This window comes from Hydra vulgaris, chromosome 04 (genome assembly GCF_038396675.1).
Source record: "Hydra vulgaris chromosome 04, alternate assembly HydraT2T_AEP".
Lineage (NCBI taxonomy): Eukaryota > Metazoa > Cnidaria > Hydrozoa > Anthoathecata > Hydridae > Hydra > Hydra vulgaris.
Window position 1 is genome coordinate 48,708,182 of NC_088923.1, and position 14,444 is coordinate 48,722,625.

Below are 14,444 nucleotides of genomic sequence, written 5' to 3' on the forward strand. Positions count from 1 at the left end.
TTTTTTTTAAAGAAGAAAAAAGTTAATAATTTAAATTGTTTAAAATTTTATTAACAGTGGTTTTATAAACAAAATAAGAAAAAAAGTTTAAAAAAAAAAAATTTAAGTAGTGCAATCGTGCTGAAAAATTAATTATTGTCGTCTTCCGTAAAAAGCTCTAACTGTTGGAGAAAATTTACTTTAGAGGATCTCTTTGTAGTTTTACTGGTTAATTCGGCCATTATAAATGTTGTATGACCCTGTTCCTTTATGGGAGAAGCATCCCCATATTCCAACTGACCCTCCTCCGCTTTGTATCCTTGGTACACAAAAACACTCTTTGAATTTTTCACCAGTCAGCCTCTTGATGATTAATCTTGACTTGCAATTTATCACCTCAAAATTGGATTCGCCGCTCAAAATAACTTTGGCCCAGTCCTCTACAGACCAGTGAAGTCTTCCTCTACACCATTATTTTCTTTTAGGCGATCTGAGATACGCAAAAGTGGTTTTCGATTAGCAACATAGCAATCTAAGCCTTACTTAATTAGGCATCTTCGTACAATCCCTCTACTAACACTAACATTACCAGATGTATTTGTAAACCCTTCAGCAACCCTTTTTTTTACTTTAACAAATAATTACCAATGTGAATAACTTAAGATATAAAAATGATAATTTTATTTTAATTTCGTAAGAACCTTTATATAGTTGGAAAGAAATCAACCACCAAATTTTAGATCGCTCGGATAACATTTTATTGAGATATTTCAACTTAAGTTGTTAAATTTTAGTTGACCCTATACTTTTGCTACATTATGATACAGGTATGTTCTAATTAAATTAACTATTACTCAAGACTGGTTAACCTAACGAGTTTTAATTATATACCATTTGATAGAGAATCAATTAAGACATTTAATATGCTTTTAAATAAAATAAAATAAATATTAATTACCCTTTAATCATGTATAAGAGAAAGTCATATAATATGGCACGTCAAATTATATGGATATTATAATAAAATGTATAAATAATTTACCATTAACTAAACAATGTTAATGGTATTTCTAAAAAATATTTATTTTGTCAAATATTTCAAAACTAGATTTTTTGAATAAATTTAAAAGTTGGAAAATATGTAAAAGTGTTCTATTGGATTAGAATGTAATGTTCTTACAGAACTTGTCTTCTTGTTAAACCTTGTCACAAGCAAGGTTTAACAAGAAGACAAGTTCTGTAAGAACTATCAACATTTTCAAGTCACGAAAAACACAAGTTATTATAGAGAGCTGGTTTAATTGATTGTGGAAAATTGTTTACAACTGTTTGCTATTATCATAGAGAACACTTTGGAGTTACATTTGAAAGAAAATTTCAGAAATGCTGTTATCTATTTAAAAAACATGGAAATCAAATACACAATCAAATCACACAAAAATCAAAAATACACAAAATCAAATCACACAAATCAAAACACACAAATCGAAAGAAAAACGTAAAAGGCAATTTTAATATTATTTTCATGATTAGAATGATTTAAATAGTAATTAAATAAACTAAAAAAATAATAAGACAACAAAATGCTTTTTTAAGAAGAAAGTTTAAATATTTTTATAAATTTAAAATTCAATTGTTTTATAAATTAATAAATATACTAATATGTTCTTTACAATAATGCTTAGTTGATATTAGTTTTTAGAAATAATTCTTTTTTTTTTTTAGGAAATGTGAAGATATTGCTATCAATGGCAATAACTCTTAAAACACAAGATGTTTCTGTTGTACCTGGGTGAAAATTATGCAGCAGCTGTTACATAACGGTACATAAGGTTACCTTATACGAAAGGCTAGAGAAGCTAAAAAAAAAAATGAAATTTTGTATCAACTATCATAAAAAAAAGAAAAGTCGCTTTCCTATAAAACCATTGATCTAGTTCATAGCTTTTATCAAAATGATGAGTACACAAAATGATGCCTTGAAAAATTATTGTGTCAGTATAGGGTACACGCAACACATGCAAAAAAGACTTATATTTGATGATGGGAGTATTTTGATTAATTTAAAAAAACTTGATATTGCATCAACTTGCATGTTAGATCAATGTCTACTATGTCCTGATATTACTGCTTTAAAAGAATTCTTAACAGGAAAATTTGACAACAGTGATAAATAAATAAGAATTAATCAATGGGAAGGTGCTGATAGAACTACACTGATCAATCAAAAAATCAATATTGAAGAAGTTATTGGCCTTAAATGCAATAAAATAGATTAACTTACATCTCTTTCATTTATAGCTTAAAGTCAGGCCAAGTACCTCAAAGACTGTAAAGAGTTTTTAAATCAGAATGAGTGTATAATATTGGGTGACTTTGCAGAGGGCTTTCAATTTATTGTTCAGGATGAGGTGCAAAGTTACCACTGGAATAAACCAAAATGTACACTTCATCCTATTATTATATACTATAAATCAAATGGTAAACTGATATCTATGTCATTTTGCTTTCTTTCTGATGAAGTTGAGCATGATGTATACTTTGTATACAAAATACAACAGCTCATTATCAATTAAATTAAAGCAAATATTCCACAAATTAATAATATTAAAAACTTCACTGATGGATATGCAGCACAATATAAAAACTTTAAGAACTTTTATTAATCTTTGCCATCACAAAGAAGACCTTGATATTGATGGTGAATGGTTGTTGTTTTTTGCCACAAGCCATGGTAAATCTGCTTGTGATGGTAATGGGGGCACAGTAAAAAGTCTAACTGCACAAGCCAGTTTAAAAAGGACAATGACTGAACAGATTTTAGATGCAAATAAGATATTTAAATTTTGCGCAACCAATATAAAAAACATTCAATTCATTATGGTTTATAAAACAGAAATAAATGAAGTTCAATCATCATTACCACAATTTACTATGGAAAGAATCTTGCCAGGAACAAGATGTTTCCACCATTTATAAATGTACAATTTCTTTTAAAAGGATGAGTCAACAAACTGATGTTCAGACATTTAACCTTGTGCAAATACCAAATGAGCTGGTTGTGCAGCAGGTTATTTATAATCATATGGATTAAGTAGCTTGCAAGTATGACAATATTTGGTATATTGGAATTAAAACCAAAAAAGATAAAAGAGAAGGAGATTATAAAATTCAATTTATGCGTCCACATGGTCCCAGCCCAAGTTTTGTTTGGTCTGCACAAAAAGATATGTGCTGGGTCCAATCAAATCATGTTTTATGTACCATTAATTCGCCATCTACAACAAATGATGGCATATATAAAATTTCAGAAACTGAGTAATATGAAAAAAATATAAAGTATAAATATAAAAATTATTGAAAAAAATAAAGATTTTTAGAAAAATTTCTAATGCATTATTATTTTTATATTTGTATGTGTAATTGGCACAATTTGGCTACAAATTTCTCCTAGTCACTTTTCTTTATGTTTTTAACACAAAAAAAAAAAAAAAAAAGGGGGGGGGGTGGTAAAATGGTTAATTACCCCCATCCTTCCCTTTAGACCATGAGCCCTCCCTAGGTACAATAAAAAAAAAAAAAAAGTATAAATTGTTTAATGCCCTCAAAAAGACTTTAACAATATTTTATTACAACATAAAATTAAGATATAGCTTATTTTGTCATAAATAAGTTAGCAACAAATTTTATGCTGACTCAGCATATATATAAGCTTTACTTAAAAGGCTGCATTTAGAAAAGTTTAAAAATGCAGTAATATATTTTCTATTAATTGTGATGTTTGATACCTATATTGTAAGTTATAACAATACCTCAAAAATAATGATCAAGGTGACATACCATTTTGACCATCGAAATACCACAAAATATATGCCTTCATTATCTAATTTACATGTTATTTACATGTAATTTACAACTTGAAATTGGTATCCGCCATGTGGAAGATTGTCTATGTAAAAAACTTCAGGATGATACTTCATTTGGTTCATAAAATATTGCTATTTAACAACAAAAAAGTATTTTGTATTGCTGAGTCAGCATAAACAAGAAATATGATTCCTGAATATCTGAAGAACTGTAAGATTTACTTAATTTTTATAAAAACCATATAACATATAAAAAAATTAGCAAAATCCAAAACATGGGGTGACATGAGCCTGCTGATTTGAAATGGAATTACCCATATGTATTAAAGAATGGACATAGTAAACTAGTTGATCCTTACCATAAAGTTCACCAAATAACTGCACAAAATAAGTTGGTAACTGAGAAGCAAAATCAACATATCTTTTTAACAAAATAAAACATTATAAAATAAGAACTGCAACTAAAAGTACTAAAAAGTTTAAATAGATTTTTGGATAAATTATCCTCTTTAAACAACTGGCCTAGAGTATACTAAAAAAAAGTCTAAGTTCAGTTGCTTTCCATTTTTTAATATCTAATTAAGACGTTGGTTAACTAGAAAATTTTCTTGGAATTTAATTACATATCTGGAACAATCCGCCAGATAAAGTATTGACTGTAATCTGAAACAATTTCCAACATTTGGGCCATTTAACCATAAGTTGATGAGTCTTCGCATACCTCTAAGCATAATAGATGCATAAAGTCTAGAAGAAGCTGTGTCACCATGTCAAAATTTAATTCCATTTAACACACCACTAAGATGTTTAGAATGCTTTTGAGGACAAAAATCTGAATCAGTGGTTAAAATTGATGAAAAATGTGGGAGTATTATCTAGCCACACCACTCTTCTTTCTGAACAGAATGCTTACATCAGTTATAGCCATTGTGCCCCTAATACACTTAACAAATGCTCTATCTGGTGATCACATGATAACAGCAAGATTGATTTCATACTCAATATGTTAACAGATAAAACCATCTTTAGGAAGAATTTTGAACTCTACCAAAAAATTAGGTAGATAATCAAAAATGGAATTAGGTTTTTGGGCACCACTTTCTAAACAAATCTCTAAAAATCCAATTTGGGTCGCCCAAAATTGTGAGTCCTAGGTCTAGGCTCTGACAGCAACATTTATAAACAGCAAAAACATTTTGCAAAATTTATTTAAAATTGTTAATGTATGCTTAAGTTGTCACTATTTTAGATTTTCATTAAATAATTTCCTACATGTTTTTTTAATATAAAATATTTGTGGATTTGTGGAGTATTATTCTCTTTTACTATCATCTATCAAGCTGATTGAACTGACTGGATCAGCTACAGCTTGAATTTGAAGCTAACGAGTTTAGAGCTGAAATATCAGCTGCAACCCTTAACTAACAAACAACATAGTTAATGTGATGTATATACTTTATCATAATACATGTGTTTTTTTTATACTTGAATACTCATTTTTTTATTTTAATTATTATTTGTTTTTTTTCAAGGAGTGTTTTTTTATAATATTTAATACTTAAGAAAATATTGACTTTTGCGAAATTTTTTTTAGACAAAAATATTTTCTTACATTACTCTAATCATAGTAATAAACAAGAGTAATATTTACTCCATTACATTTGTCCCCCAAAGTTCATACATTTCTATCATACATAAGCCTTTCACTAATTTTAATAAACAAAAGTTATTACCATTATTATTATAATTATATTTACTAACCTGTCATTACTAATATTTATCAAAAACACATCCTGGTTGTTGAAGTCACTTTTACTCATATTAGTATGCAAATATTGTTAACAGTCAGAGTGCACCAAGCAGAAATATTTTTAAACATGCTGCAAAATACAAGATATACATAAGATACATATCATATAAGACGTATGACCTGGAGCTTAATACTTTTATCCAACATTTTATAATTAAGTTATGGAAAACAAAAAAGTGTTCAACTTAGTATAACTCAGTTGTAATAAATAAGCATATAAAAACTTTTTTTATGTTATATCGTTAAATAATGCACAAACACTAGAGGTTCATATCAGTCATATATATCTTTCTTTTATATATATTCCCCAAAAAATATACGTACACACTATATATAAAAAAACATCAACAATAATGCCACGTAGTAACCATCGATGTTTGCTGGTCGTCCGCAAACTTGTAGTCGGTTTTTACGGCACAACATCCCTGAAATGTATTGCCATTTGACCTCTGGTTGATCTAGTACTTCTTCAACATTCTGTAACGTGTTCTTCATCGGGCAGAGAGACTTTACATGTATCAGGTTTTTCTCTGTCAATGGGACAAAGTATTTCGTTAAAATGACCATCATCCTTACCCATAATAGTGTCAATAGGTCGCAATGTGCCAAAATTGTCTCTTATAATGATTGGAGTGTTTTGGCCAGCCTGAGAAATAAAGGGTGCTGGCTCTGGCTTCGAATCTGGCTTCTGGCGATACCATAACGGTGCTCTAGTCTCAAAACTCATGGTGAGAGGAGATCTCAACTGCCTCCCCATCAAATCAGATGGAATTTTCGATCTCCCTGCATGAGGTATTGTTTTATAACTAAGTAACATACGACTTAGATAACCGCCTACTAAACCTTTGTCTGTCGAGTAAGCTTTTAAACCCATCTTAACTGTCCCCACCATTCTTTCAGCAAACCAATTAGATTGTGGGTGATATGGTGGGGTCTTATATGGTAAACATCCTATTTCTTCAGCCATTGGTATAGAGCAGTATCATGAAATTCTGCAGCATTATCTGATACCAAAGTGGAGTGCTGCCTTAATTGTGTGAGCTTAATTTGGAGTGCTGCCTTAATTGTGAGAGCTTCCCGATTACTAACTTTTATAACTTCAGGCCATCCAGAGAAGGCATCCACTAAAATCAAAAATAATCCAACATTCTTTACAAAGGCATGGTCCATATGAACTTTACACCAAGGTTTATTTTCGTTAGGCCATGTATGTGTTATTTTTTGATTTTTGATTTTTATCTCAGCGCATTTTTCACAATTTTTTACATATTCTTCTACATCTTGACAATGACCAGGCCACCATGCTTCTAATTTTAATCTACATCGAGTTTGCATAATTCCACAATGTATGTCATCATGAACTGATTGGATAAATATCCTTCTTAATGTCTTTGGAGGTACAATAAGGTCACCATTACAAAGAATTCCTTTCTCAATAGTTAGTTTATGCTTGTTCGATTTATAATGTCTTTCTGCCACAGAGCACCTGCTCCAATTATTTTTATTAATTCTGTTTTTAATGTCCATCAATAGTCTATCATTTTCTGTTTCATTCCTAATCTGTTCAAGGTTTACAATTTCTGACTGAACTAAGTGTATAAAAGTCCCTTGAATATCCTCTTCATCTTGCGAAAGAACGACAATCGTGATAATGCATCTGCATGAGGAATGCTCTCTCCCTTTTTATAGCTAATGTCATAGTCAAAGGCCATCATTTGCAAAGCCCACCTTAAAATTCTTGCCGAAGTCACTTTCAGAAGTTCTTTGTTACAATCAAATATGAACTCCAAAGGTCTGTGGTCTGATATAAGCATAAATCTTCTACCAATCTGAAAATGTCTAGCTCTGTGTGTGGACCACACTATGGCCAGTGCTTCTCTCTCTATGTTAAAATATCTTGTTTCTGCATCAGACAAAGATCGTGAAAAAAGAACAGGGTGACCATTTTGTGATAGTATTCCAGATATCGCCTTTTCACTGGCATCCGTTGTTAATTCAAGATCTTTATTGATGTCATAAATACTTACCACAGAGTCTTCAGATACGTTCTTCTTTAGCAAATCAAACGCATTTTGTTGTTTTTTTTTTCCATTCAAATGCAACTCCTTTTCTCCTCAATTTATTTAAAGTTAAAATCTTTTCAGCATATCTTTTAATATGTCGACCATAAAAATTAACTAATCCAATAAACGATTCAAGTTCTTTTTTATCATTGGGAGGACTGACTTGGAGAATTTTGTTAACTATACTACGATCTGGAGTAACTCCCTTCTCAGACAGTTCATATTCTAAAAATAAAAGGCTTTTAGTTTTCATTACTGATTTACTTTTATTTATAATCATCCCTGATTCCTCTGATTTGTTTAAAATTTTCATCAAATTACATTTTAGTTCTTCCGCGTTTTTACCTCCAACACATATATCATCTTAAAATATAATCATATTAGGAATAATGTCCCCAACAGTAGATTCAATCGCTCTTTGAAATATAGCACTTGCAATTTTTATTCCAGAAGGCAAACATGTCCATCTTAACAATCTGATAGGTGTATTTATTGTCGTTATGACCTGTGCATCTTTTCCATCTCAATTTGGTGATATGCTTCCTTAAGATCAATTTTGGCAAAATACTTCATTCCTGCCATCTTATGAAAAACATTTTCAATATTAGGAATCGGGTATGAATCTGAACAAATCTTTTGGTTAACTCCTATTTTATAATCTGCACATATACGTAAATCCCCGTCTTGTTATCTCACAACAACAAGTGGTGAAGCCCATTTGCTTCCGCCAGGTGGAACTCTTATGAGCAATCCTTGTTGAATCATTTCATTGAGCTTCTCTATTACTAATGGTTGTATATGAATTGGAAGAGGTCGAGATTCAAAATAACTTGGTTGCATACCATTTTTTATTATAATATTTGCTTTATAATTTACTAAGCGTGCACTAACAACAGGTTCTACACTATTAACTAAATTAGTTGCATTTGTTTTTCATATGTCCATCCCAATCAAACCGTGGTTCTTTGTACAATCTGCAACAATAATACGTACAATATTTATTTTAGTTTTGGTTTCTAATGTTGCCTCAAGTTCGCCTAAAACTTTAATAATTGTGCCATCAAATCGTTTGAGACGAAGGTAACATTTTTGCAATTTAGGTTTAGACATTAACTCCCAAAAGTTTCTTGGTATAATAGTGACCTGACTTCCAGTGTCAACTTGCATTTTTATCGTGTAATCATTTATTTTAACATTAGTTACTGAGTTTAAATTGCTCATGTTAATAGAATAAACACTTGAAACATCGGTCTCTACTTCATCTACTTTTTTTCGTATTTGATAATGATTTACAAACATTTTTAAAGTGGTTCAACTTCCCACATTTATTGCAATTTTATCCAAATGCTGGACATTTTCGTGGTAGGACATTTTCGTGGTAAGACATTTTCTTTATTTTTGTCCATATAGTTAACTGACGGGGTTTCAATATTCTCAATTATTAAGGATATTGAAACCCCGTCAGTTAACAATATGGACAAAAATAAAGAAAAACCATATAAATGCAAATACTGTGGGCTTCAACACCTACCACGAAAATGTCCAGCATTTCACGTCCACGTTTCATGTCCACGAAAATGTCCAGTATTGAGTCAATACTGTTGTGCATATTAAATGAATATATTTCTTCAATCTGTCTTATGAAGTCTACACATGCTCCTAATTTATGTGATTCTCCATTCTGTAGCATTTCCAGAGCTTTAACTCTTTGGTCAGAAGATTGAAATCCATCAATTAGTCTCATTTGAATCAGATCATCTTCTGCGGTTTGTCCATCTCTTTCTAATTTCTCAAAGTTACAAAAACGTGCTGCCTCCCGTAATCTTTGTGCGTATGATACAACGTTTTCATTACTTTGTTGTTTTATGGCTAAAAACCTAACTCTTTCAGCAATTACACTGTACAACAATTTTTAACTTTTTGAAAAAAATAAGAACCAAATTAGGTTATCTTTATTAATTCAGACGTGCTGATTCCAAATATGTAATCAGTTATGCTGTAGCACGTCACAATTTTTCGTAATAACGATTTAAAGTAAGATAACGCAAGATGCATTTTTCTATACATATGAATAAGTGTATGAGCATGTTTATTATCACTTTTAACACAAATTGTTTACTTGTATTTAATTGTATTTAGCCTGGCGTTTAAATGCTGCATCGGGTTCATTGCGCTGCAAATTCCAGCGGTAATCTGCAAGCATGGCGGGGCTCCACTTTCACTTGTATCTGCTTTCCATTGTGGCAATACTCTGATGAAAGCGCTCGCCATTTTCATCATATATATCTCCATTGACAGAGAAGAAGGAAAGATGGGAATGAAGAAAGTGGAGCTTCAGCGACATGTTACAACCCAGTTGTTGATAGGATGCAAATAATCTGTCTACCAAATCAGCGTAATTTGGTGCAATATGTTTTAGAAAGAAATCCCTGGCACACCCGTTTGAATGCATCCCATGCTGCAAGTTCATATTGATCCATCGTTCCCGAAAACGTTTCATCCAGCATCAGTTCTCGTATTTGGGGCCCCACAAAAATGCCCTCTTTAATTTTGGCGTCACTGATTTTAGGAAATTTGGTCTGCAAATACTGAAATGCTGGTTTGTCGTGATCTAACGCCTTTACAAACTGTTTCATGATTTCAAGCTTGATGTGAAGATTGGGCAAGATGATCTTCTCTTTATCCACAAGAGGTTCATGAATGACGTTATGGGAACCAACCTCAAATGTTTCTCGTTGTGGCCAACATATCCTCATATAATGTTCTGATTTCATCCTGCTATCCCATTTGCAAAGGAAACACATGTACTTAGTAAAACCAGCCTGCAATCCATTTAGTATAGCAACAACTTTCAAATCTGCACATATGGACCATCTGTGATCTCTGTATTTAATTCTGTCCAGAATAAGTAATATATTCACATAGCTTTCCCTCAGGGTTACCGAATGTGCTATGGGAATGGAAGGCAGCACATTTCCAGTATGCAGTAATACTGCCTTAATACTATAAAGTGATGCGTCAATAAACAAATTCCACATAGATGAATCATATTGTATTCCTAGATCATCAAATAATCCACTGATGTCCTTACAGAAGCAAAGTTCTTCATCCATAGAAAAGTATTGCTGCAGTTCCCATGATCGCTATCTAAATGACGACACTCTTGCATCACCAGCCAACAGATGCCACTTCTGGAGACGTGAAGCTAGCAATTCACTCTGTTGCTTTGTTAAATACAAATCTCGAACGAGATCTTTCAGGTCAGATCCTGTTATGAAGTGGGGTTAACGCTCTGTATCTTCTGGCAACTCGTAACTATCATTGTCATCAGTATCCTCGTCTGAATCAGAATTGTCCGTGTTTGGGATTTCTGATGGAGGTTCAGGAACAGGGAGTTCAGCTGAATGAGGAACAGGACGAATAGCTGAAGGTAGATTTGGGTACACTATAGCTTTCTTACCCTTAGAATTGCGACTTGATATGTTAACAGAACAGAAATAGCAATCTGAGCAATGATTTTGGGGTTCACGCCACACCATTAACACCTCAAATGTTGGTCCTTCACCAGTCCTGTTCGCCCACGACGATAGTGAACTAGCGCACCTCACACAGCATGCATGAGGCGCCCAGTTCTTATCCTGGTCGCCGACTTTGCAACCAAAGTATAGTTCATACAGTTTTTTCACATGTGGTGTCAATCTTCGTCTGCATCTCTTTAAAGTCAGTTCGCCACAAATGTAGCAAAAGTTGTCGGCTTGATTTTTACAAGTTCTGGGCATTTCTTGTTTCAAAATACACTGTATTATATCTATATATTACTTGGCTAACTGTAGTTTATCTAAAATAAAACAGACTTACATTTAGTCTAATACAAGATTAAACAAATGCAAATAGGTATATGATAAAGAAATGCTAATAAATAAATCATAAACAACTGCTAATAAATATATTAAAAATCACATTGACAACTTTCATATTGAAAATCGAAAATTTGAAAATGTGAACTTAACCAAAATTGGTGGGTCACACAACAAAACGGACATCATTTTCGTAATCTCCAAATCAAAATACATAAGGTAGTGTCAATGGCATTTCCGGTTTTTTTTTCGTTGTTGTACAGTGTTATTAGTCACTTCTGAGGTCTAAAATGGGACATAATACAAACTTTAATGTTATTAAACATCATTTCTTTTAACTCTTCTGGATACACCATACGTGAAATCTTTTTTATCGCGTCAATTCCTGCCTTGGATAAAAATAATTCTGTCACCTCGTGTTCACCATTTATTGTGTCTTTCAACTTTTTTGATCGAGTAGAGGCTAAAAAGCATCTTATCCAGGCTTCAGCATTATCTGGATCGTCTAACGTCAATTGGGACATCATACTGATCCTACTCACAGCGCCATGTTTATATCGTTAAATAATACACAAACACTAGAGATTCATATCAGTAATATATATCTTTCTTTTATATATATTTCCCAAAAAATATACGTATACACCAGAGACGTGGTGGCACCTAAAAAGCAGGTACTAATTTCCAGAAAAGGGGCCCAGTATAGTACTTTTAACAAGAGACAAATAAGCCGATAAGGAAAATTATATTCATACTAAAAAGAATTTTTCATGGATACAAAATATTACGTAACTCATTTGCATCAACATAGTTTTTTATTATGTCGGAATGGGTCAAATTCCACATTTTCTCATGTTTCTTCAACAAGAGAACACGATCCCCAACATGCTCTATTTGCTAGAGGAGTTTTGACAAGTTTCAGTTTGCTGAAAACTCTCTCACACTCTGCTGAATTTGTTGGAATTGTACTAAATATCTTTTATAGTACTGCAACAGAGTGGAATACAACATCTAAAATAATCTTTAGCATAAAATTGTAATTGGTGAGGAAAAAAGGCAAGGTTTTGTTATCCTTCTCAGCAGCCTTTCTGTAGATCTCCAAAAAATCAACACTTTCAGTAGTGAATTCATTTAAACTGGTACCAATTTCAAATTTTTCAAGCACTGATTGAATACTTTCTTGAGAATTAGGGTTATAAAAATTATGAATAAGATCTTCACTCATATTCTTCAATAAAAGATGTCTATGCTTTCTAAAAATATCCGCTGTGAAGAAAATTTGTCAACAAGAACTGCAGTTGCTGAATCCACTACAGTATAAATCAATTCTGCCAGCCACTGATCTTTAGCCTGAGTAAGCTGTTCATCTTCTGTTGAATCGAAGTCCAGTTGTTTCTTTTTGTGAGTCCTATTCTCAACAACTGTTTGCTGTTCAAGCTGCAATTTTAACAGCATATAAAATAGCATTTCGAGTAATCCTCCTTGAAAAATTTTATTTAGGGGACCCAAGATAGTAAAAATTTCTTTGAAGAGACATAAAGTCACAATCGTTACATATGACTAAAATCGGGATAAAAGACCTTGTGCTTCACTTCAAATATTCATTTTAAGTTTCATGTCATTTGAAATTTGTTCAATGCAATCAATTACTGCACGGTATAGTGTCAGCAGTCGGTCTGTAGCATTTTGTAAGGCACTAAAACGAACACTGTGTGTAGCAGATAGTTCAATAGACTGATTCACATCCTCAAGACAAGATTTGCACTTTTCAAAAATATTATTTTGTTTCCTTCAGTTTCCGTATACAAAAGTCTTTAACTTCTGCACATCACCAGGCTTGTTTTCTGTTCCAATAAAGTGAACATAAACAACAGAAGATTTTGCTCAAGCTTTCATAACTAGATCTGTTCTATGAAATCCACAATAAATATTTTTTGCCATGGGAGAACACTGCTTCAAGTGTGTTGCAACTCTTTCTTTATTCCTTGCATATTTCTCGCACTATCAATAGACATACCTACACACTTTTAAATATCTACGTTAATTGATTTAATTTCATCTTTGATTTTTTCATTTCTTCCTTTACCAATAGTTGTTCCAATTTTAACCATTGAAATCAGATGTTCCTTTACAACGGCCTCTTCTGCAGCAAGCGTAACATAACATAATACAATAGAAGTTTACTCACAGAGTGTTTTATCATTGTCATCAGCTGATAGTGAAAAAAATACTTTATAGGAGTTATTTACCTCTTCTGAAATATCCTTCTTGACTACCTGTATCATAGTATGAATTAGCTTGTTTTGTGTATAATTAGAAAGAAGCGTAATTCTAGCACCCCTTCCAGCAGATTTTTTTTGAGTACTGCGAAAATTTGAAAGTTTTCCTTCAGCACCTCATCATACTGACTAAGTAAATTTAACAAATTTAGAAACTTACCCGTGCCACATTGAAAGACTTCACTTTTTTCAGTGTCATTGTAAAATTTAGCTTCCTCGTTTCCATGTAAAGAAATACACTCTGCGATCAAATACCGAATAGCATCAATAACTCGTATTAGGTATTAAAGTAGTTATTCCGCTTCTTGACGTTTTTTTTAAGATGTCTCATGGTTTCAATATTTAATATTTTATCAATTATGGAGTCTGATAATGCATAAACCATAGCTTCAGCAGCATTTTGATCGTTTTTCTGAATGCAATGCTTTGTTATGATGTGACTTTAGTTTGACCAATAACCAAACCAATCACGTAAAGAACTTGTGCCCTCTATTGATCCAAAGCATAAACAAGCAATAATAGAGAGTAATTTAGCCATGACTTTTTCTGCACAACTTCAATGTCGTTAACTTTAACTGATTCAGTGTAAT

The 14,444-nt window shown here is 32.1% G+C and overlaps 1 protein-coding gene across 1 annotated transcript; it reads right to left on the bottom strand.

The window, feature by feature from the left end:
• Window positions 1-7,244: 7,244 nt before the first annotated feature.
• LOC136079465 (uncharacterized) lies at window positions 7,245-9,017 on the bottom strand. Its single transcript, XM_065795204.1, has 3 exons — window positions 8,675-9,017; window positions 8,415-8,629; window positions 7,245-7,706 (listed from the first exon to the last, which is right to left on the bottom strand). Exons 1-3 carry the CDS (start codon window positions 9,015-9,017, stop codon window positions 7,245-7,247), a joined length of 1,020 nt encoding a protein of 339 aa, XP_065651276.1.
• Window positions 9,018-14,444: the final 5,427 nt, after the last annotated feature.